At 33.3% G+C, this 24,722-nt stretch overlaps 2 protein-coding genes across 3 annotated transcripts; one reads left to right on the plus strand and one right to left on the minus strand.

The window, feature by feature from the left end:
• Window positions 1-231: 231 nt before the first annotated feature.
• On the minus strand, window positions 232-8,128 carry LOC128997220 (uncharacterized). Its single transcript, XM_054422825.1, has 4 exons — window positions 8,043-8,128; window positions 3,659-3,760; window positions 2,499-2,556; window positions 232-1,223 (listed from the first exon to the last, which is right to left on the minus strand). The coding sequence occupies exons 2-4, from the start codon at window positions 3,758-3,760 to the stop codon at window positions 1,063-1,065; spliced, it is 321 nt and encodes a 106-aa protein (XP_054278800.1). The 5' UTR covers window positions 8,043-8,128; the 3' UTR covers window positions 232-1,062.
• Window positions 8,129-21,248: 13,120 nt separating this feature from the next.
• LOC128996110 (uncharacterized) lies at window positions 21,249-23,424 on the plus strand. 2 transcript variants are annotated; one of them, XM_054421222.1, is made up of 3 exons: window positions 21,249-21,387; window positions 22,232-22,289; window positions 23,220-23,424. In XM_054421222.1, exons 1-3 carry the CDS (start codon window positions 21,286-21,288, stop codon window positions 23,372-23,374), a joined length of 315 nt encoding a protein of 104 aa, XP_054277197.1. In that variant the 5' UTR covers window positions 21,249-21,285; the 3' UTR covers window positions 23,375-23,424. The 2 variants fall into 2 exon arrangements, with proteins under 2 accessions (XP_054277197.1, XP_054277198.1); XM_054421223.1 differs by having other exon boundaries at window positions 23,237-23,424.
• Window positions 23,425-24,722: the final 1,298 nt, after the last annotated feature.

The raw sequence follows: 24,722 nt of genomic DNA on the forward strand, positions 1-24,722 counted from the left end.
GTACTATAATCAGTGCAAGGAAGCCAACTTTGTCGGGTAACTGTAAAGAAAATCTTATCCTTCCCGCTCAGAAATCTTAATCGAAATTTGCTACAAATATTTAGTGCTTATGGCAATTTTTCTTTATTAAAAAAATAAAAAGTAAATACTCTCGTATAAAAGTACAAAATAGTATAAAACTCCCTTCACGTTAACTCTCTAAAAATATAAAAGCAAGGTTTAAGCTTGAAATATTTTTTCCAAAACCATTTTATTATAAAACTACATAAATGTTCATAACGTAACAAAACACTAATAACAAAGCTAACAACAATTAAAGTACAATACATGCTAAGTGCAAGTGAACGCAGTATCTTAGGTTGAATTTGAACTCTAGTTTCCTTTAACTATAATACGTTGTGTTATTTTATGGTTATTGTCTGTTTATTTGGCTCTTTAGCCGACGACCTAATCAAAGATTGATCGCTTTTTTTTGTAGAAATGAAGGGTCTTTCCTCAAATGTTTCATGGGTTAATAAAGTTTGACAACTAAAAATTGAGGAAAATAAACAAATGCATCGTTCTTTGCCAGTTTAACTTAATATTGTGGTTCACAACCAGAAAACTACAGAAAAACTACTAATGATGACATTATTTGGACGAGACTCTGCAAGTAGCTCATGGATTTGGGTTGGCTTTTGCTTTTTACGTTGGCCTCTTTTGATTTGTCAAATCTGCTTACCTACACTAAATTTTGTTTTGTCTAAAAGGTACCCTAGAGCAACAATCTCCTGCGTTACTTAGTGTGTTAGTGTGTACAGAAAAACTAAATCCACGTTATCCAATTAACATTATACAATTGCTCAATGATGTAAAATAAAATTTTGTGACTGAAAATTGAAAACCTGTATTAATATTTTAAACATGTCATTGATTTTTGAGTTAGTATTTCAAAACAGTGTCTCTAACTTTTCTTGCACATTTTCACACGAAACGTACAAGGTACTATGCGCAATTTGTGAAGGACTTCGAAAGTAACTTTGATCTTCACGACTATAAGCTTTAGGGCTTCGCCCTTTCGCCCTAGCCGTTATAGTCGTAGTCGGCGGCATCCTTGGACCTGCAGGCTGGGATGGGCTTGCACGGTGACTGCAGACATTGGACTTCCTGGAGGTAGCATTCCTTGTTGGGTGGACAGTCGTAGAAGTTACAAGGGTTGGAGGCACTCACGCAGGAGTCCGAGTCTAGAACAGAGAGAGAGTGCTCAGAAGTGGAGAGAAAAGATAGGAACTAAACTACGTGAACGACTCTTTAAAAAGAATCGTTCTCCCTTTTCATTTCCCATAGAGCAACGATAATGACATTTAACTTTAAAGTAAAATTACAATTATTTGTAAGAGATGGTTTTCAAACTTCGTATTATTAAGTTTTTTTTTTAAACCTAAGTAAATATATAGTACAGAAAATTAAAGAATTGTGTACAATAGTCCATATTTAATCCCACCTTATTCATTGTCATTACAGTATTAGCCATTATTGCAATTAGTGAGCCAAACAGAAGAACGACTCATATTTGAGAGTCGTCCACACGCGTCCCCCTTCGCTCCCCACTTAATAACCAATTTTGATTATTTGTGCGGAGATCTATTGTATTGTTAAAAAATTAAATTAAAGTACCACAATTCACATAATAGCGCCAACATCCAGAAGTTAATCCAGAAGTTATTTAGTGATCAATAAAATAGATTTGTCAGGAAACCCTTCCTTAAGTACTGACACAGATTGGTACTCTCTTTTATCTATGGTGCTAATGATAAAGTAGGATATCCAAAGTGAAGTGCATCGAAAAAGTGAAATAGTACGAGGGGTGATAGATACGTTAATGAAATAAGGATTTATATACATCTATTTTCTACAACAATTGTTTGGAGAGAGTAACATAAAAAAAATGGTAACGCAAGAACAGTGACTATGTTAACAAAAGATTAACGGAATAATATTTTTTCAATAACACCCTAGGTTAAAACAAGCTGCTTGCTGGCAAAGTGATGATTGAGAGAGAAGAAAATGATTGACAAATTCCACATTTTAGATACTTTGTCATACTTAAATATTTTGTAAACACAAAAATAATTCAAGGGGCTACCCCCACCCCCTTCCATTGGACCCTGAAAAACTAAAATTGTAAACATACATTTCGTCCTGAAAACGCAACGGAGGTTTTGGATACTGTTAAAGACTTAAAAATGGCTTTAGAAAGTCACCAAACGGCTTTTAAAATGCCAAATTTTCCAGTAGGGGCCCGCGAAACCCCCGGTAGCCCCCCCCCCCCTTAAAAAGGTCCTAAAACAGCCACTGATGTAAACATTATTAATTTAGTACTACTAGATGTATAATCTTAAATTTATATTATTAAGTAGGCCTACTTGTATGTTGAATTATTCTGAAGTGTGAGCTGTTAAGGTTCATTTTATCTAAAAGTTTAGGTAAATGTGTGTAGCAATAGACTCAGTACTTACAAGGAGCGCATTTATCCTGCTGGCAACATCCTCCACAGCACTCGCTGTGGCTCTTGCACTAAAAAATATTTTTTGAAAATACGTAGAAAAGTATAAGTATAGTATACGAAAAAGTAGAAAATATGAGGATTTTATTTTCAGTGACACTGTAAAATACTATGATTTCGCACTTTGTAAATTCTATGATTTTGTACTTTAACATAATGAAAAACTACACTACACAAATGGGTAAAATATAGTCAATGGTAAAATACAGTTTTAAAAATTTTATAAATCGTAGTTGCTCTTATAAAAGTAATATTCAATTTAAACTTATACTTTTAGACATGTTCATGGCTATAGACATACAAGTCAAACTCTTTAACTAAAACAATTTTGTAACATATCTTTTGGTAGTATTCATTATATTTTTAATAGTATGCATTCGTGTATTTTTGAACGAAAAATAAATAGGTAACCTGAGGTAACTAAAATTTACAGTTTTCCACAAAAGAAAATGCTGTGTCATTGTTGTAAGATTAGATGCCATGAATATTTATTATATTTGTGTATTGTTATCAACAGTGAATAGACTCTGCCAGTAACATCATTGTAAAATTGCATGTACCTAAAGATTTCCTCGCACTTACGTGTGCACAAAAGGATGTGAAATATGTAGCATGATGTTGAATGGAATAAAGGTTTTTGAATTGAATTGAACTATAGTAAAACAATCATGTACAACCAATACATTTGAAATTTCTTTCTACAATCACAAAATTTCGGCGGTTCGAGAGGAAGGTTGCAGTTGATTGAAGTGCTAGCAAACATCAGCTGTTGAGCTATTGTTTTTAAAGTGGAGGAAATAAATTTCATCCCCTAAAACCACCTAAATTTTGTGAAGGGTATAAATATTAAGACTATTTATTCTTATGTCTGTTTGAATAGTATTTACAGAAAATAAATTAACTTTTATAATAAATACCATACGGGTTTAAAATTGTAGCAGTTTTGAAGAACAATTTTAACCATACCCACCCTGGGTTATTGTTTCATGGGTGTATAAATAACGTCATTATGTTGAACATTGTAAAAAATAACAATAAAGATTTCCTAATAAAATTCTAGGTTTAAACTCCGTTTCAATGCATTAGCTATCAATAATTAGTTTAAATAATTACCGGTTTCTCATTTTCCGTGCATGCTTTTTCTGGGGGCGCAGCCCTTGTTGATACCAGCAGTGTTGCCAACGTTGCGAAAGCAAAAATCATCACAGGACTCATCTGAAATGTAAAATGTGGAATAAGACACTATTTTTCATGTAATGAATACATTAAGCTCTTGCCACCAGCCATTTAAAATACTACACTAAGCACATTTAAAATATACAAAAAACACACAGATGCTATATTGCATGCGTGGGGAGCGAGCTGGTGTAAAGATAGCGCTGGACTTCGGTCCCTGAGGCCCCGGGTTCAAATCCCGCCAAATCACCAAATTAAATAGGTCTAGCCTGAAGTACTGTAATGTGAAAAACAATCCCGGGCTTGTGCCTAGTGCCTCTATAATTAAATTATGCCATATTTCGTGTGGATTGTGGAATATAGCTACAATACCTAGTATGGAATCGTATAAAATGCAATTTAATATTTGAAGAACAAAATTAACATTTCAAGCTATGTAGCTACGTGGTTGAAGTGCTCGCCTGGTTTTTTTAGAACTTCGCTGGTTCGATCCTGTAAAAAGCAGAGAAAAATACTAGTATGTCTGTGAAAAGTCGGGAGCTTATTCATGACTCAAAACTGGTCCTAGCTGTCCATGATCATTGGGCTTTTAAACCGACTCTCTCGGCTAAATAAACAGCTGATCTTAGTCTGTGCCAAAGTTTCACAAGCTATAGTTCGCCATTTTCACACTTTCCCTCGCTTTTCACGCCTGGTGCGAACCGTTGTTCACAAAACGCACCAAATTGAAGCGCCTACTCGTCACGCACCTCAATTGCGGTTTTCCTATTTCCTGTTCCGGTTACAGAGCGATCTAGCGGCAGATTGCGAAACTGACAGTTAACACACAGAGTAAGAGAATTGTAGTGGGAGGTTGAGGGCAATGAACTTTGCTGAGAATTTCGTACACTGTTTCTGTGAGAAATTGTTTTTCGACCGATATTTTGTAAGAGCTTCATATGAAACTACATAGGAGATCTGTTTGTAGAAAAATTAACGTGAAACAAATTATCATTGCCATATCACAGTTTGAAAATGAAAACAAACCTATAGTTCAATTAGGCATCCGCATGAGAAATGCTTAAAGTACACCGGCTACCTTCAATATCTAATAACAAAGGTGGAACTTCAAGTATTTATATTTATCTTCAGACTACATTCCTTATCTGAATGAATTTTGAGCTGATTTTAAAAGTACAGTATATGGAGAATGTTTTACCAAGGAAGAAAATGAATCTGTACTCCAACCAGCTATATCCGGATCCTGTCCCTACGAATGGATGGTTTAGTGAACATCTCATTTATTATATTCCTGTTGGTTCTACGAGTATTTTCTCCAAGGTTTGCATACCTTGAAGGCTGAAGATGTGATATATACGGTCAAGTCACTTATATTATTTATTTTTGTCATTCTTAATCACTCTTTACTTATTGTTACTATTATTTATTGTTATTTGCTATTTAATATTTATTTTTAATTAATATGAATGTTTTACTTTAGGCTATATTTAATCCATGAACTCATAGCATGCTCTATATTGTGTATTAATTACGATAGTGCTGTAATTTAAATGAAATTTGTATTCTGTTTTGAAGCATGCGAAATAAATAAATAATTATTTGGCATTATTGGCGTGTAAGAACGAAAACGACATCCTTAGCACACTCTGGTGATTTTTCAACCATCCAGTTCTATGTGCGGTTATTGTGAAGTTTTAAGCTTTGGGGTTTCTAAATCATCTTGTTTTAGTTATGTTCTAAGGTACTTTTCCCAACTAACGGTGAATTCAGGTTCAGATCCCGTAATTTTCTGATAACGTTGTTTTTACCTATCGTAATGGAAAGTGTCCGCAATAAACACTTTGCATAGTTAACCTAAATAAAATTATTTTGTTTTCAATTTATCGCTTCTTAGCTTCGTTAATTTAAGAATTTCTTACCATTAACAGAGCTAAGAAGCGATCGTTGGAAACAAAATAAGAAACGACCACTCGTGGCTAATTGTTGATAACTGGTTCCCGCCAATAACACCGCCTACGATTGTTTACAAACATCTGGCGGGAGTTCAGAAGTCCAGCTGATCAACAATGCTGACGACTCACCTGTCAAGGTTACATGTCAAATTAGTGTTGTAATAACACAGAAAGTTGCCTGGAAATGAATGCTTTATCATTCTTGTCTCGTTTTAAATCAAGATTCACATAGTCTAGCAACGATTTTTAACTTCAAAGTGTGTACTACGTTTACTGATTCGTGGTGGATAAAGTATACAAAAATATTTTAATATTTTCAAATAGTAATTTATAGCTTACGTGATTGTTTTCAATCTTCTTCGATTCATTATTAAATTAAATTTTAAATTGCTGACACATTGGTGAGTGTAATTTAAAGCAAGGATGAATGATTGTGTGTATAATGTATAAATTGTAGCTTCGGTGCTGTTAAAATCACCTGGTTTTCCAGCCAGGACCCTGTATTAAAATCCCAATTAATGATAAAGGAAAAACGATCGTTTTTTTACAATAGTCTATTTTAAGACTGTTGTACATGTACATCTTTACACGGTGGGTTTTTATTACACTCTTCCAGCGTTATCTTTATACTTTAATCGCTTGACAAATACGCACTGTGTATCTTAAGCTAAAAATGATCAAACATCAGTGTAGAATCGTGTTACTGTGCAGCTTTGTTGCTAACAAATATAAGATTTTAACGGTTGTATCTATGCATAATGATAATGTCGCATGTTTATTATATTTCACTAATTAAAAAAAGTTTACCTCACCCTGCCTATTCATATCCTTCTACTCTCAACCCCGCAAAGACTTTTAAACAGCAAAACATCATCTAACGCTAATCGTAACCTATAATATATAGAGATATATATTATAGAGAATATACTCTTATCTAGGAAAAATCAATATCATCGGACCAAGGGGACAACCTTGAGGGGCACCGTGACGAATAACTTCATTGTAAACAATAGTATTAGTTCTAACTCTTATCTTAGCCCTACATGGAAACACAAGGTAATTTCTGAAGTTTCACAGGCGTGTCAGGTTAATATTGTTAAAGTTTGGGAAAATATAAGCAATAATTTATTTATTTTTTCTTCTACTCTTTTCACACATAAAAATGTAAATTATTTTGTAGCAGATCAAAAATTATGGCAAATCTGTGTAAACTTGATTCTTTCCTAAGTCATGCCTAAAATATAGATATGTCAGAGTTTTAACGTTTTAAACTAAATCTAATCGTTGCAAAATTAAGTTATTTTTTTAATATAGGTCTAAAAAACAGGCATAGTGTCTAAAAACAATTAGAGTTTCACAAAACTGTCAAATGATTCTACATAATGACCTAATCTTATATTAGACAATAAAATATGATTTTTTGAATGATCGATTGTGTAGAAACATAAATGCGTCTGAATTCTAGGTTAAAAATTTGGTAACCTAACAACCGTTTTACCCAAGAAATCTTTGTAAATCTATGAGTATTGGTTAATTATACGTAGTATGGCATTGGAATAGGAATTAAACATTTCTCTAGAGAAGGTTTTTACGTTTAATGCGTCTATACTAAAAATTCACTATCCTTCATTTTAGTAAAACACTATTCCTGACTTTTTTAATTTTAAATTACCAAACAAACAAAAAATAATAATTTTTAAACCAGTAAAAGACGACATCAAGTGAACAAAACATATTTTAAATATATTTTACACTATACATACAAATGAATGAACGAATTGATTAATTAAATCTTTACTTCAGTATAAAGTATTGCGCAAAATGATGCAAAAATAATTATATGAAAAAGAATCCCCAAATGGGCTAGTGCCTGTTTCCGCACAGTAAAACCATAGATTTCATTTTTTTTTTAATAGCTCAAATTTATTGTAACACAGAACTCCGTATACTTACAAATATTACAACAACGAAAATAAATTAGGCCTAGTTGTCTTAAGAAATTGTACCTAAACATAATATTACATTACGATAGTTTTGAGGTGCAAATTTATAGTAAAGCTAACGAACAAGATACATACTCTACTGCTGAATTTAATTTATAAAAACAATATGTATGAAAGTTTAAAAGAGTAACGGATTACAATTAAACCAACCTTTGGGACAAAACACAACACAAACAAAATAAAAGTAATATTTTCCTATTAAAATATTAATACTAAAATAAACCATAAACTCCTAACAAATAGAACTTAGTTTACTTTAACGTTAAAAACATAGAAGTCTACATAACCTGTGGCTATATGTCTAGAGAAGCAAAAACTTAACTCTAAAACTGATGTTCATCAGTTTCTCACTAGTTTTCTACTAACCTTGTAAGTGTGGCGTTTCTTCTCCTATATGGAGCCTCCAGTAACGCACTGTTTTCTGACACTACTCTGGCCAAACCTAGTTAGTTTGTGACTCACTCACAGGTTCTACTTTGTACCTCTACTCTTCACTCCCACACTCCCATTGTTGTGGGATTGGGAGTACCCCTCCCTTTCTACTACTCAGCCTACTTCCATCCATCAATGTATGTAGTCTAACTAGTAACTAGTTAAGACTGTATACACCGATGCTTCCATCTCTCGGCGGAAAATATCGTCTTTCCGCTTTACAGTTCGAAAGATTTTGTAAGGGTGGAAGGATTCGTAAAGCAGAATTTGACAAGAGTTGTTTTGAAAAGCAGAAATATTGTATCTAAAAACGCTTGCTAAATAAAGACATTATTATTATTATAACCTTAGGTAATACAATTAGGGTAAGGTAAGTTTTTAATTAGTAGGAGTGGTCTATTAGGTGTGGTAATACAGGGTGGTCATAAATTATTGTACACATTTTAAGATAAAATAAATAAATAACCAAGCAACCTAAAAACATGGGAATTGTTTCATTAAATAGCAAATTTAAAACAGTTTTATACAGTAACTGCAAATAAACAATTATAAAAATGTCAGCAATTATGAAAAGTAATTATAAAAAGACTTTAAAAATCACCTAAACTGTTATTGTAAGTTATGTTCTTCTGAGGGTATGACCCTTAAGACTATATTTTGGACACTTTCCAGTCGTTCGAATTGTCTATACCACCATTTTATAGAATTTCTACACAGAGAATTACGGTTATACTCTAAACTAAGCCTTCTTTGAACAGTTATTACAGATTGGCTTTCATGAAACCAAAGACGTTACTTTTTATTGCACACTAGTAATTTTGTTACTGAAGTCGGTTCAAGGTTTGATTCACCCAATATCATACACAGCTGGTGTAGAAAGGTTCATTGTTGGTTTTGTTATACTAACTATGCCATGCTATCCATGCTGACTAGGCCACAACACAAGTCATAAAAAAAACAACTTACACTCACTGTTTGAGTGATTTTTGTACACTTTTTTATAACCACTTTTTACAATCACGGACATTTATATAACTATTGTTTTGCAGTTGCTGTATAAAACTGTTTTGAATTTGCTATTCAATGAAACAATTCCCATGTTTCTAAGTTGCTTGGTAATCTATACTATTATAAAGAAGAGGTGGTGTCTGTGTGTGTGTGTGTGTGTGTGTTTGTATGAGCTAATCTCAAAAACTTATAACCTACTGGTCTCAAATTGCACACAAATGAAGCTACAGCTCTGAGGATACATATAGAACTATTCCCGCTTCGATATTGACCTCGGGCTCTGCCCCGTGGGCTTTCAAAAGTCGGAGGTGAGAGATTAAAAAGTAAATATTGATTGATGGTATCCATGGTAACAAAGAACAAACCTAGAAAGTTAAAAAATGTAAACAAGCAGAACTATCTATCAAATAAATTTTGATTTCACAATTCCACACAGCTGGTTCAAACATTTATTTAAATACCGTACTGCACGAATATTAGAACAGAGAGGGTAAGGATCATATTTAAAATAATGATGTCACTAGCCTGAATGTAAACATTATTTAACATTTACTTAAATGGAGCTGTCAAACCATATGTAATTTCATTATAATAGGATTCTTTCAGTTACATCATTTGTTTATGTTTATAATCTATGGTAATGAGTCTGTTCTAACATTTGTGATATGTTGTAATAATATTTTACAGTGAATATTTCATTGTAAAAAGAAATCATTCATGGATATAGGAAATAATTAAGATTCTACAATCATTGCCGTATCAACCTAGGCCCTTATCCTGAGTTGTATGAAATTACAGTTTTAGATTTAAACAGTAATTTAATATCTCTGCTGCAGCAAACCTATAGACTAGCGAGCTTCCATTTGCCTGATTGTAATTTTCCTAAAATATGTTAGAAAACTACACTATTGACAGGTTTGGAACTATTGTGATAGATTTTCGTTTAAAGTCCAAACTATTAATCAGGTTCTTTCATTATACCTTAAAATATATCATTATGGTTTTGTACACTAGGTAGCCTAAAATAAGTATTCACAGTATGAGTAAACAAAAAAGTACTAGACCTATTACTATTAGGCTAATACAGTTCAATTTCGTTTATAAAATAAATGGTAGGGAGTGAAACCATTTGGCATTTTCAAAGAACCAGCATTCATTTTTTCATACTGACCCCGTTGCAAGGCAAGGGTATAGCTGCTAGCAAATACGAATAGTAGCGCTGGTTGCAGTACCACCAGTCAAATTTTTAAGTGACCGACGCTACTAATTGGGACCGACTAGCAATAAAAAGCTTTGGTACACAATGAGACCTTTACTTTTTTCTATGGTTCAGGGGCAGTGGTAGAACATAAGAACCAAACTTTCTTAAACCATGTCCTCACCCATAACTGCAATAAGCATTTTATACTTATATCCCAACCCCGTACGAAGGACGGGTACTCTGCTAGTTTGTTTATATAATCTTAAAATGTGTCCAATAATTTATGACCACCCTGTATTACGTAAGTACCAAAATAGCATATTTTCAGAACGTAAAATGAAGGTTAACAATTTTTAGAGTTCGTCAGGAGTTGTTAAAGGTAAGAGATTACACACTTACGATATGCTACGTCTATGGTATTACGCTTGGTTAGTTTACTGTATTGATCAGCTTGTGGGCTTCACTCACCGTATTTGTCAATCCAGGATGTAATTGTAGAATTTTAATTACATTTTGACAAGTCGTGGATTAACAAATAAGATGAGTGAAGCCCACAAGCTGATCAATACAGTATAATAAACCTCGCCTAAAACATGTCTTTCAAAAGTTGGTTAGTTTAGTTAGTGACCACTGGTTATATTTATTGACTAATTGCTGTTCTTCATATTACCTGCCTAGGATGCGCAAAATTTAACATAAAAAAAGCATTTAGTCGAAAGCTTACTCAAACGTTACCAACACGAAACACACCAATCAGGCTACATATATTAAATACACGATTTACCACAGACTCCATATTTTATTAATCAGAAACAATATTATAAAAATTGTCTAAATTAGCTTCAAATTACTAAAGTTTCTCGTTGCGTGTTCAAAAATCTAAAGTACGGTTAAACTTCTCTTAATTAAGCACGTTACGATAAGAAAAAAAATAAAATATTTTTCAATAATAGATATTAATTGGCTATTGTCATTTCATTGGCTCAGGTACAAATCACGAATAGCATCGTATTTATCAACAAAGAATTTACTAAAATACTTCAAGAGCGTACTGCATTACCGATTTTATCAATCTTCATTACCAGTTTTAGTTCATCGTTTTACCACTAGTGTACCCAGTTGTCGAACATAGTAAATGATATAAATTAATATTTTTCGCCCTATATTACGACCCGTGTTGGTGTTGTGTTAACAATACTTGAACATAAATCATTAAAAATATAGATATTTATGGTTAAACCTTTGTAATAAATCAACGTCTACTCATTTAATCTATGTTAACATTTAGCTAAAAAATTGGAACTAAAATAAACTGAAACTTGTGCTTTAAAACGTAGACATATTAAACAACAATAGCGATTGCACTTATGTTTACGATACAAATTACTATGATGGGTAAGTAACAGTTTAGTGCGCCCCTGGCGGTAAACTTTGCAACTAAAACATCACAGTTCCCCTAAACCACGTTAGATGTCGGACGATACGATAGAGTACATAGTGCCTTTTAGTGGGAAGTGTTTTTCGTTATATTTGTCGTTTAAAATGTCTAAATTCTTCAAACGTTGTAAAACTTTGGTTAATGAACAGTGTTTTGATCAGTAACAAAGCCTTGAGTTATTTTATCATGTAGTTTAGTTTCTTTCTACGGTTGTAAGAAAAGAGTCTCGCCAAATCTTTTGATTTCAAATTTGACCACATGCTGAATTTACGACGCTGGTTCGTTAATCATACTCACAAATAGATGAATACGCTAACATGACGAATCAATTAGTGTAAATTTTTAACAGGCCTCCTCTGACCCCAGGGGGCCAGCCAATAAGGAAAAAGGACCTCTCCAGGACTAGCGTCTAGACTGCCAGTGCAAGTCCGAGGATCGGACTCAGATCAGGATCGTGGATCAGATCAGTGGATCACCCCCCACCACCGCACCATGTCGCACCAGTAAGGTTGACGTCACGCCATCGGCACTGAGCGGTGGTGGGGGGTTTTTCGATCTGATCCACGATCCTACCGATCCTAGGAGTTGCACTGGCAGTCTAGATGCTTATCTCCCCAGGGGAGTCCTAGGTCCTATCTTCAGTAAATTACTAAAGTAAATCACTAATAGTAATCTAAATATATAAAAGAGAGACCTGAGTCTTCTCTTGGGTGGCTGAGCATGGAGGACTAGGAAGAGCTAACTTTGTTTTCCATGCTAGTCAATTGTTATTCCTGTTCCTTTTCTTGGATTTTTGCCATGTTAACTATTTGTCGATTTTTCATAGCGTACACTGTTAGCACAAACTTAGCATGTACAGTAGAATGCACTTTGGTATGTAGTATTTATTGATTTTCATAGCATGTAGCATGAACTATATTATCACTGCGCTTTAATTCACTTTGTTCTATTTTGTCTTTTATGCTCTATTTTTGTGTTATTTCTGTGTCATATTAATTGTACCTGCAACTGAATCAACTTAAATTATTGAATCTAGTAGTATTATTGCATGTAAGCGGCTTGAAAGAAAAATGTATAATAATATTCTGTATACCTAATCAAACATCTATAAGTATAAAAGAGGATGTTTGTATATATATTTGTTTGTTTGTTTGTTTGGCAGGGATAAACTCGGACACCGCTTGACAGATTGTAATGAAACTTCCAGGCATTATTAAGCATTATTCAAGGAAGGCTAGTGAAGTTTGGTGCAGATCCGTCAAAAGGGCTCCGCCCCAGTGGCTCTCGAGTTTCCCATGTTAACCTTATGAGAAATGGAATTAATGAATCTTAACAGCTGTTTCAATTAAACAAGTTGGTTCTGTTCTATGATGTTCAATAGCATTAAAGTTACAAGGATTACCAACAGGGTGCAGCACTATTATTTCTTTTACATTTATGACAACAGCTAATTTGCAACCAAAAGGTGAGTGAGCGTAGCGAACGAACTTCAACCTGGAGGCGAGTTAGCGTAGCGAACGAGCTAACCTGAAGGCAAGTGAGCGCAGCGAACGAGCTCCAAACCAAAAGTGAGTGAGCGTAGCGAACGAACTTCAACTAGGACGTGATTGAGCCATGAGAACGAGCTCACTTATAAAGTTAAACGGGGCAAAGCCCGCGGGTACAGCTAGTGTTAACTAAATGTCACTTTTCTCAGTAGTTACAACAGGTAGGATAGTGAAACTTGGTATACTTTTATATTAGCTAATTAACTAGTCACATACACAAGAATTTTCATTTAACTATTTTATGGGTTTTTATAGACTAAAAAAAAGTTTCAAAAATAAAATTTATCATTTTTTTACATGCTTCTACTAAAGATGTGATGAATTCCTTATGTCTGTGTTTAGAATAAGTCACTAAGACTATATGGTAAACATTTCACAGCTGTATGTATTACCAGTCCTGAAAAAATGACATTAAAGTTTAAAAAAGTAAAGTTTCGGAAATCGGCAAGAAAAGCCTCCAAGGGTCTACTAGTTTTTCCTTTAAAACGTCACTGCAAAGAAGAAATTCTGTGCTATAAAAAGAACATAAAAAGTAAAAATTGAAAAAATTAAAAAAAAATTCAACTATGACTCCCCTTACTCCCCTACATAACAGTCCTATTCCAATTTAAAGGGTTAATTTTTAACAATCAAACTGCCCATGGACGGGAAAAGGTAAGCTTACAATTTAAGTCATCGTAAAAAGGCTGTCAGCTTGTATAATGTACCGTACCTAAGTTATTTAGTCAATTTGTAGACAATTAAGGTGTAGGCTACTTTAAACTCTATAGAACAGAGTTAGGAAAAAACTGGCAGAACTCAGAAATGGCGTTGTTTATCATAGTTGCCAAATCTACTCCTAATTCAATATAATAATATGCCAAATCCTTAACATAAAAATTCAATAGTTAATAACTTATATCATTAAACACAAACCAACATCCAAAACTATACACATTTTTAATACAACATCGATAATTTGCACATTGACTGTTTACAATTACATGTTCTTCTTCTCACTTTTTATTTTTGCTTTGCAACGGGAAAATCTTTTTCATAATCATTGAAATTGATTTATAATAAATAATCCATCATAAAGTTTTAGATTAAATAAACCTACCACATAGTTGTTTTAATTTTTTTTTTATCAGCTGTCTGAAATTGTGAAATAGGCATTTGACAGTTCTGGTTGTTTACATTTAAATGTCAAAGCAAATGTAAACATTGTGAATTTTCTCATGGAGACCAATTGTTAATATTTAATTTCTGACAACAGCTGGAGTTTCAAAACAATATTTGTTTCCCATGTTAATCTTATGGAGAAATACGAAACTTTAAAGGGCCCCAGGGCCTCACTCTCTAATCATTTACCTAAAACGAAAGTTTCCTGCACAACTTCACGTTACGCTCTTTCTAATGACACCAAAAACGTGTCAATCGGTTCAGTAGTTTCGGAGGAGTAATTGTCACAAAAATCCTGCTTGCGTATTAAATAAGTAAACGTATTAAATAAGTATAGATGATTAGGATTCCAAAATTATTTGTAAGGACTTTTGAAGAGATTCCATCTTTTAAAATACATTTTTTGGCAGATATTTAACACTCATTTATATTCCCAATTTGTACTCACCTCAATTAGTAACCTCGACGGTAGTGATACCTGGTTGTGATTAGGTGAACAGCCATGATCCTCGATGGTAGTGATACCTAGCGGTGATTAGGTGAACAGCCATAATCCTCGATGCTAGTGATGCCTAGCGGTGACTAGGTGAACTGGTGCGATCCTCGACGGTAGTGATACCTAGCGGTGATTAGGTGAACTGCCATGATCCTCGATGGTAGTGATACCTAGCGGTGACTAGGTGAACTGGCGCGATCCTCGACGGTAGTGATACCTAGCGGTGATTAGGTGAACTGCCATGATCCTCGATGGTAGTGATACCTAGCGGTGACTAGGTGAACTGCCGTGATCCTATACGGTAGCTATATCTAGCAGTGATTAAGTGAACTGTCGTGATCCTTTATGGGGAGATATCTAGCGATGATTAGTAGGACTGTTGCGAACTTCGATGGTATCCGTTTTAATTACCCTTTTTACATTTGCATCTTTACCTCTTTCTCTTTACTAATTAAATATCAATTATAAATCATCTGCTGAGATGGGGCGCAACTGTGGGTGTAAACAGAACGGACTGTCTTGTTCTGCATCTTTAGGGGAGTGCCAGATCAATGAATGTAAGAACATTGAAACAAAATGATAACATTTATTAAAATGAATAGTTTGTCCAAGAAAACTTATTAAATTTAGTTATTTTTTTTTGTAACTATGGAAACGAAAATGTACATACAAATATGCCCTTGTCGTTTTAATACAGTCTATTCTTGTATTTATTTGATATTTCAACATCCAATCTGATATTTAATTTATGTATATGTGCTTTCCGTTATCCCATACCACCAAAAGTCTTAAAACAAATATCACTAAAATTTGAAAGTTTGCCACCATTTTGAATTTGATTTTTTAGTAATTTCCCATGGTCGGATTTTGGATATGTTATAAGGCACTATTTTCTGTGTAGAATACCACTTCAATCGCTTGTGAAGCAATTTTGCCCAGGTTTAAGGGTAAATTGTCGTATTTTGCCTGGACTAAAAGCCCAATGATCATGGACACCTGGGACCATTTTGGAACCACAAATAAGATTCTAACATTTCTCAGGATCGATCCAGCAATCTTTTGATTGGCAGAGGAGAACAATATTAACCACTCAGCTACCCAAACAGTCAATAAAGTTAAATGTTCAACATTTAAATAATTTTACTCTACCTATCATAGTTATGGGACCGTCGATTTCTACGGGCTTCTTCAAGTCTGTTTACTTATGTCAACCAATTTTAAAAGGTTGTTTAAAAATTACAATTTATATCAGATTTACTATATCTGTTAAATCCTAACGTTACATTTTACACTACATATATGGACTTTATTTTACCTACTACAGTAGTTTGGTTGTTGATCTTAGTGAATAACGAATGTACATAAGTCATCCATTCAAAATTGCAGCAGACAACTTGTCGTATAAAAATTGCTTAGGTAAAATAAACTGACAACGTTGCATGACGGTTTTTGTTGATAATGTTGGCAAATTTGTTATACAAAACCTAATGAAAATTTGAACAAAATAAATTGATTAATAATTGATAACTGTAGTATATAAAACACACCCACCGCAGCAAACCTGCAAACTAGCGAATTTCCAGTTGCCTGATTAAGTCTAGACTAAAATGTCTCCATAAAAGTATCATAACTATCCCCTATATAAATAGCATTAGTTTAAAGAGTACAGTATTTAGGTTTACTGCAACACGGAGCGTAAACACGCATTTTTTAAAATGTGTTAATACTAAATATGAAATAAATGCATTTTCAAAATAAATAATCAAACTACAACAGTTAAATCTTCATAAAAATAACATAGAAATTTTAAATTTATATCTTTTTGAATTTTTTCAGTTACCGTTAGGCGCATAATAACGCTTCAATATACTAAATTGTTTGTTTTTAAGTTATATAAAATGGTATGGTAAGAAATGCCTTATTTTTATGTTTTAAAGTAAAAACGGGGGAAAATTTACCATATAAACCCCCGTCCCCATAGTCCGATCATGCTGGTTCGCGAACTCGTTAGAATAAATGTAGGTGATTTTAAAGTACAATACCTACATGAATTGCATAGTCGTTCTAGTTTGACCATTGACACAAAAGGAACGTTTGGAATACTCTATGGAAAAAAGTGTCAATTCCAATTATTATTTATTGCAAATATTTCGGGTACACACGGTGATTGGGAAAGATTTTCTCAACTGTAATTTTATATAAGTGTTCAATTTAATTTTTATCGGTATTTCGGTTAAATCTTAATAATCAAGTATTTTATTGGTCGTTAAATAATCATTGATTACAATAGACCTCGTCAGAGACACACATATAAAACAATAGCGATACATTATCACAGTCACATGCAATTCATTTATACAAATCGTTCGTCATTTATACAATTAATACAATTCGTTTAACCTAGATACTTAAAATTCTCCCCTTATTTACATTATAAATATATTTGCCAAAACAATGTACTACAGTGGTGAGTTACCGAACAAACATTTTATAAAGAAACATTAATACTTTGCTGAGTTGTAAACTTTTCAGTCGGATTACTATATTTAGAAACATTGCATTAAGTGTTTAATTTTTTATAACCTAACAAAACATTAACTCAATTTTTGTAATAAGGATTCATAATGTCTAGTCTGAAGACGTTGGGGAATTTTGCACCTCAAACAGAGTGTATAGCATAGCGTCACTCCCGTCACTCTTCTCTTGAGGCCTTGACCTTACCGCAGTTTTGAGCTTTCTTGGCCCCCTGATTAGAGGAGGCCTGTCAGAAATTTTACGCTACATGATTCTACATGTAACGTAAGAAATTCAAAATAACGGGAGGGGAATGAACGATATGGTAGAAAATAGGCATGTGGTCAAATGTGATGTCAAAAGATTTGGCGAGACGCTTTTCTTATAACCTTAGAAAGGAACGACCCTACGGGATAAAATTACTCAAGGCTTTATTATTATCGAAAAAACTTGTTCAATGAACAGTGTTTTATAATGTTGAAAGGATTTAATCATTTATTTAAACAAAAAATAAAACGTTAACACCTCTCACTAAGGTTACTGGGTTCCGTCGTACGTCCCGACACCTACCGGGATTCAGCAGAACTGTGACGTTGTAGATGTTGAGTTTACCGCCAGGGGCGCTCAGAATTGTGTTTTCAATGGATGCATGTAGTAGATTACTATAAAGCACGAATACTAGAAAAATATTTTCTTGGATTCGTGCTATAAAGTATAAAGTAGTATTAGCGTAGGCGTGCCAGTTTTAATTTAGTGTTCTGCGTTACTAAATTTTAAGTACAAAACTTTGCAAATATACTGCCAGTTCAATAACTATACATATTTTGGGAATTTACATTGATAATGCTATGTATTATTTAAAAATTATTAATTATTAAAATGGTAGAAATTAAACAAAATTTTCTTCCCCAGAACAGTCTGTCGTACAAACGGTACTGGTTGACATGTTTTCACGTTCCGAGCAAGACGCCGATTGGAGAATTTCTGCTCCCGGAGTGGAAGCGTTATCAGTTGAACTTTGTACTCCTGGTTACGGGTACCTTTTCTGCAGCAGCATTAATACATCGATGAAGATGGCACCAACGAACAACTGTGAAACGCAATGAGAACTGTATAGGTAGGATTGTTTACAGTTATATGTTTATGTTTTGAATTTCATGAATAGTTTGTGATATTTTGCATTTTTTTTGTCATTTATTTTTCTCTATTGTTTAGGTGAAGTAGTAGAACATTATGGCTATCGTAGATGTGTAATACTATAGTATACCGTACATTTAAGTAAGCAAATGTTATTCAACTTTGTCCCCCCCCCATTGCAAACGCAAAGTTCGAGTATAACTGCAATAAGCATTTCATACTTATATGTCAACCCCGTACGAAGGATGGGTACTCTGCTAGTTAATAATATAACAATAATTATATAATAATAATATATAGTAATAATTATTGTTTAAGAGAGCATTGTTAAGTTAGGTAACAAAAAATAACATTCGCCAGCTCATTAGACTAACCGGGTGTTCAAATATTAATTTCTTCTTATATTTAATTTTCTAGTTCTTTTTAGGCTCCCTGATAAAAGGAAGCCTGTCAAAAATTCTACGCTACACGATTCGTCATGCAACGTAAGGTCAATGATGAAAGTCCTGGCAATGATAAGGGCTCAGATGGAAATTCAGCATCTTATCAAATGTAATGTCTAAAGATTTGGCGAGACGTTTTCCTTATAACCGTAGAAAGATACGCATCAGAACTATACAAATTTCTCAAACCTACATTATTTGTTTAAAAAACTGTTCAATAACCAATGTTTTACAATGTTTGAAGCATTTGGAAATTTTAAACAACAAATAAAACATAAACATTCCCCTCAAAAGGGTACTTTGTGGTCTGTTGTATGTCCTGACATCTAACGGGGTTTATCAGAACTGTGATGTTATAGTTGTAAAGTTTACCGCTAGGCGCGCACACAATTGTTACTAACGGAACGGCAAACATACTAATACCATTGACTATAATACTAATACTAATACTAATACATAATAAATAGGAAGCATGCGTACATGGCTACATACAAAAGAATACAGGAATACAAATTGTGTACAAGTGCAAAATATTATGGATTGAAAAGAGATGTCAAAATGCTTAAACTAGTATAGGATGATATCAAATTACCGAATTAATCACCGATATGTCATGTGAACTGTCGTTGAAGTTGAAGTACAAAAGAAGTACTTTGTACCATAGATACATACATCCTCCCTAAGGGCGTATGTTTAATCTATGTTTGTACTTAATCGTTCATTACAAAATGTTTCAAATATACCGTCTGATATATCTTTATATATTTTTAATTGTTGTACATATTTCGGACATATACAGTGATATATAGCCTATGTTTCGCGTCTGTTATTTATGTATCAAATGAAAAATTGTCATGGTCATAGTGGTTCAATTTAATAATATTTTAAGTCAACTGTTACAACCTAAAGTAAGATGTTAAAATTTGGTACTAAGACACGGTAATTTTATTGTTTTGTTATTGTTATCGTTTACCAAGCAAATTGTTAAATGCGGTGTCATGGCCGAAATAAGAAAATTCACTGAGTTTTGCAGTTAAAAATAGTTAATTAATCTTTTTCTTTAGAAATTATTCAATTAAACCTTCATCGTTTTACATAGTTCAACAAGGTTTTGGTTTTAAATGAATAAACACAAAAAACAAATTGTAAACAAAACTAGACCTAGTATACAGAGCACGGATGGAACTACTGTAAAAATGAAATTTTGTCTTAAGCTGATACAAGTATGAGAAAACCTACTATACTATTTTTATAAGGAAGTATCTTTTACTGTATCTATGATTACAAACCGTCTATCTAGAAAAGAAAAAAAAATGTCCTGTGCGTGGGAAACTTTCTCATAAACCAAGCTTCTTTAGAAATGATTTACTAGATTCAACGATGTACTACCTATTTTAAGCTCCAAGACTTGAACAACCTTGGATTTGTTTGTTATTTTGGTCTTTGTAATTATGCAGTAACATGAACTCAGAGACAGCCAAACTCTCACTTATCACTATCAAACTAAAAGCACCTTCCTACAATCACATGTCGAAGGAAGTTATGGTGCAAGTGCTTTAAATAGAAATTAAACAATATCTGATATTACACTTTCTAGTCTAAAAAAATAGCTTGTCTTGGTCTGTAAAGCTAAAAAATCATCTCACACCCCCAAACATATCTTAGAATTGTATTCGAGTTAAAATAAGCATATTTTTAGTCCCTATATTTAGGGATGTAGTTAGAGGTATTTTGTTTTGACTTTCATCTAGTGTTGCCTTTCTTTACGAGTACTCTGCTCTGCTTCAATGCAGATGTGTGTATATTCAGTAATTCAGACCAATCAGTTTAATATATAAGTAAAAATCATTAACATAAACACAAAGATGCTTAAAATATTGAGGTGTGATAATTAAACAACTAGAATCCGAATCAATAAATCAACGCAAATTGTGTTTAAAATTGATAAACAACCTCAAAAACTCCAACTCCAAAGATTACATTTCTTTAATTGCATATTTAAAATATTCTACAAATGACGTGATATTAATGCAAGCCTTTAACAATGGAACTTATATTGAAACCCTAATTCAAAAATGTAAATGTGTCTGTTGACACAGAAAGTTAGCTAATGACACCAACTTGTGAAAACAACCTAGCAAACAAATATGTGAAATTCCAGAATGAAGAAAGCCATTTGCAACTTAGATGCATTGTGCTTTAGCTAGTGAGATGGTTAGACTCTAGTTGGTAATGGAGGTTACTTGTACTGAGTTCATGTATCTATTCAGTACAGCTTTGGTCTGTGTGTTAACATCTGTTGCTGGTCAGGGGTGCCTCAATCAAGGGAATGAGGTAAGATTTTTGAATTTCAAGTTTACATTTTTTTAGTAAGTGAATTTGTGTTCATGTGAGAAGAATTGACCCAATTATAGAAACGTGGGATATTTAGTCACTGTGGAAAATGGAAACAATGTATACATATTTTTTTGTAAAGTAAAAAAAATATGAACAGACTCTTATGGGATTTGTTCAGAACCATTTTTTTATAAATCATAACAATCACTGATGAATTAAAGGTCTATATTTAATTATTTGTATATGCACATACTTTCCCCAATTATGAAAGGGTGAAATTGCAAAACCGTTTAAACTGTAAAATTTACGGTGTTAAGGGTTGTGCCATTTTGTTCAGGGTCAAAAGGACTTAAACATACCATACTAAGTTTTAATCAAAATCTTTACAACATTTTTTTTAAATCCGATTTTACTTGTTTTTATGTTAATCTCCATAAAAAAAAAAATAAAATTCATGCATCGAGATAACGTAGATTAGTATCACAATATAAAATTTAATCAAAACCAGGCTTCAGGTACACATGTGTATAGCTCTGTACACATCCACACACACAGACATCACTTTGAAAACAATATTTTTGGGTTCATAGGGACTCAAATTTGAAATTTTTACAAAAACAATACTTTATCTGGATACTATAATAGTCAAAGATACTATGTTTAGGGGGGAAATAGGAAAGGTAAAGAAACTAAAAATAATTATAAATGTATGTCTATTGTGTTTTGTGGTTTTTTGATCCATAGTTTTTAATTGTTTTTATCATAAGGGTTAGGCACTAGGTGAACCACAAGCTTATATCGTGCTAATGCAATTAACTATTTAGCATTGCGTTTGTTGCAGTGTTTTACCCACAGTGCTTGTTGCGGAGGTTGCTGTAGAACGGGAATATGTGTCGAGTGTGAGTAAATTTACAAGATAAGTTTTACGTTTTTTGAGATATAAACTCGTCATCATAACTCATCTCTTAAAATTTAACCATGAACTAGTTACTGTACCTCCAAATGGTTTTTAATCAAGAAACTCAATTTATTTTTTATTTTGTAAAATGTTTAACCTCTTTCTTCAAATGCCACCTTTCCATGATCCAGGTGGTATGCTCAGGAATGGAAGGTATTGGGAAAGTAATGACCAACTGCTTGACTCACAAGTCTCAACAATTAGGGAGTCCCAGAAACTGATTGAGAGCTTGTGGTTTTTATGTACCACCATAAGCTATCATAAGCCAGAGCCATCATAAGCTAGAGCTTGGTTCTAGCCCAGAACTGTTTTACTCATTATTTCAAAAACAGGGTAGTGTCTTTTTTGGGTTGGCGGTATTAGAACCTGGGTCCTTGGGCTTCGAAGCCCCATCCAATCAGCTTGCTTCTCTTAGAGCCTGTGGTACTGTGATGAGGTCTCATGACGATCCTCTGAGCCCGAAAAAAAGTTTCTCATATTTGAACAATACTTAAGGGTGTTTGGTTGTTAGAAATACTTCTGATGTTAAACAGGGTTCTAGGCAGTGGTAGTCATAAATTTTCCATTGTGGAACGCTCACTGTTTTCGTAAAAAAATGCGGATCTCTAATCAATTGTTAGGTTCTTTTGAAAGACCAACGTGGTAACAAATAATTAAATCATTTTCATCATGAAAATCATAAAAAAGATGCGCCAGTGTTGCTGATTGGATTTAAGATTATTGTCAGGTAATTTAGCTGGTTATTTGTATGCCAAGTTTGGGTTCATTGAAATGAAAAAGTAGTATACTGAGTGTCTCAATTAAAAAGACATTTAATGAGTTTATAAAGTACAAGAAAGACGAAAGTGTAAATGACATTGTATTTCCCTAGCCACTCGCAACTGCCAGCTGGACATCGGAGACTGTGTGAACTACTGTCCTCCCAGGATGAGCTGTACCTTGTTCCAAGTGCCAGGATGTACAGGATGTCCCATCATACCTTACTGTAGGGAAGAGGGCCACCATGTCCCAGGAGACCGGAGCTAATGTACAATTCATTATACGATTGTTTTTAATCTCATTAAACATCAAACGAATTTTGTCTTACAAATGTTCTTAGTACCTTACAGTTAATGTTAGCAATTACTGTACTTTAGATCAGGGGTAGCAAAGTGTTTATAGTGCTCACCTAGTGATCAAAAGGTCACCAGTTCGATCCTGAGAAAAGTGTGTAGGTTTTAGATGGTTCGAACCTGGACCCAGATGTCCCTGATCATTGGGCTTTTAATAAATGGTATGAAACAGCTGATATTAGTCAGTAACAAAGCTACACAAGGCATCAAACTGATCCATTCTACACTCATCCTTCACTCATATTTGTATCAAAATAAACACATAGGTGGGGTCCCCATCTCAAATGACCATTAATGATGATTAATGGGTACTTCACTTCAATGCAGATGTGTGTAAATTCAGAAAATTTCAGATCAATCAGTCCAATAAATGAGTGAGTAAAAAAAAACTAACATAAATACATACATAAAGTCGCTTAACATATTGAAGTGTGATAAATTAGTATAATCTCAATCAATAAATCATTCCAATTATGTTCAATATAAACTAACACAAACTAAAATACTTCCACCTCCAAATCAAAGATTATAAATTTATTTTACCTTAAAATACACATCTAAAATATTCTAAAAATAACACCGGTATTGAAATGTAAGCCTTTCACAATGGAGTGTTATCATTGAAATACTAATTCAAAAATGTAAATGTGCCCGTTGAAGCAGAAAGTTAGCTACTGACACTTGCGAAAGCAACCTTGCAACAAACATGTAAAGTGCTGGGATAAAGCCATTGTAAATCAGATGCATTGTGCTGTAGCTAGTGAGATGGTTAGACTCTAGTTGGTAATAGACGAGGTTACTTGTACTGAGTTCATGTATCTATTCAGTACAGCTTTGGTCTGTGTGTTATCAACTGTTACTGGTCAGGGGTGCCTCAATCAAGGATATGAGGTAATATTTTTGAATTTCAAGTTTGCATTTATATTTTTTAGACAGTAGATTTGTTTTTATATGTGACAAAAATCACACAATTTAAAGAAACCTGGGATATTTAGCGAGAGGATGTACATAACATTTTGTGTTGACTACTGTGGAAAAAAGAAACAATAATGTATACTTTTTTCCTCGGTTAAAAATATTAATATTACAAACAGACTTTTTTGTGTTCTTTTCAGAATCATTTTGTCCTATTAGCTGCTTTTACTTTTGATCTGTAATTTATTTACCTTTATTGCACAATGTTAACGTATTATCTTTATAATCTTCAATGTTAAGTACTGTCCTTTGACTATTGGATACTGAATGGTTATCAATAGTTTTCA

This window comes from Macrosteles quadrilineatus, unplaced genomic scaffold (genome assembly GCF_028750875.1).
Source record: "Macrosteles quadrilineatus isolate MER2022 unplaced genomic scaffold, UCM_ALF_1.0 Scaffold_6__1_contigs__length_79288215, whole genome shotgun sequence".
Lineage (NCBI taxonomy): Eukaryota > Metazoa > Arthropoda > Insecta > Hemiptera > Cicadellidae > Macrosteles > Macrosteles quadrilineatus.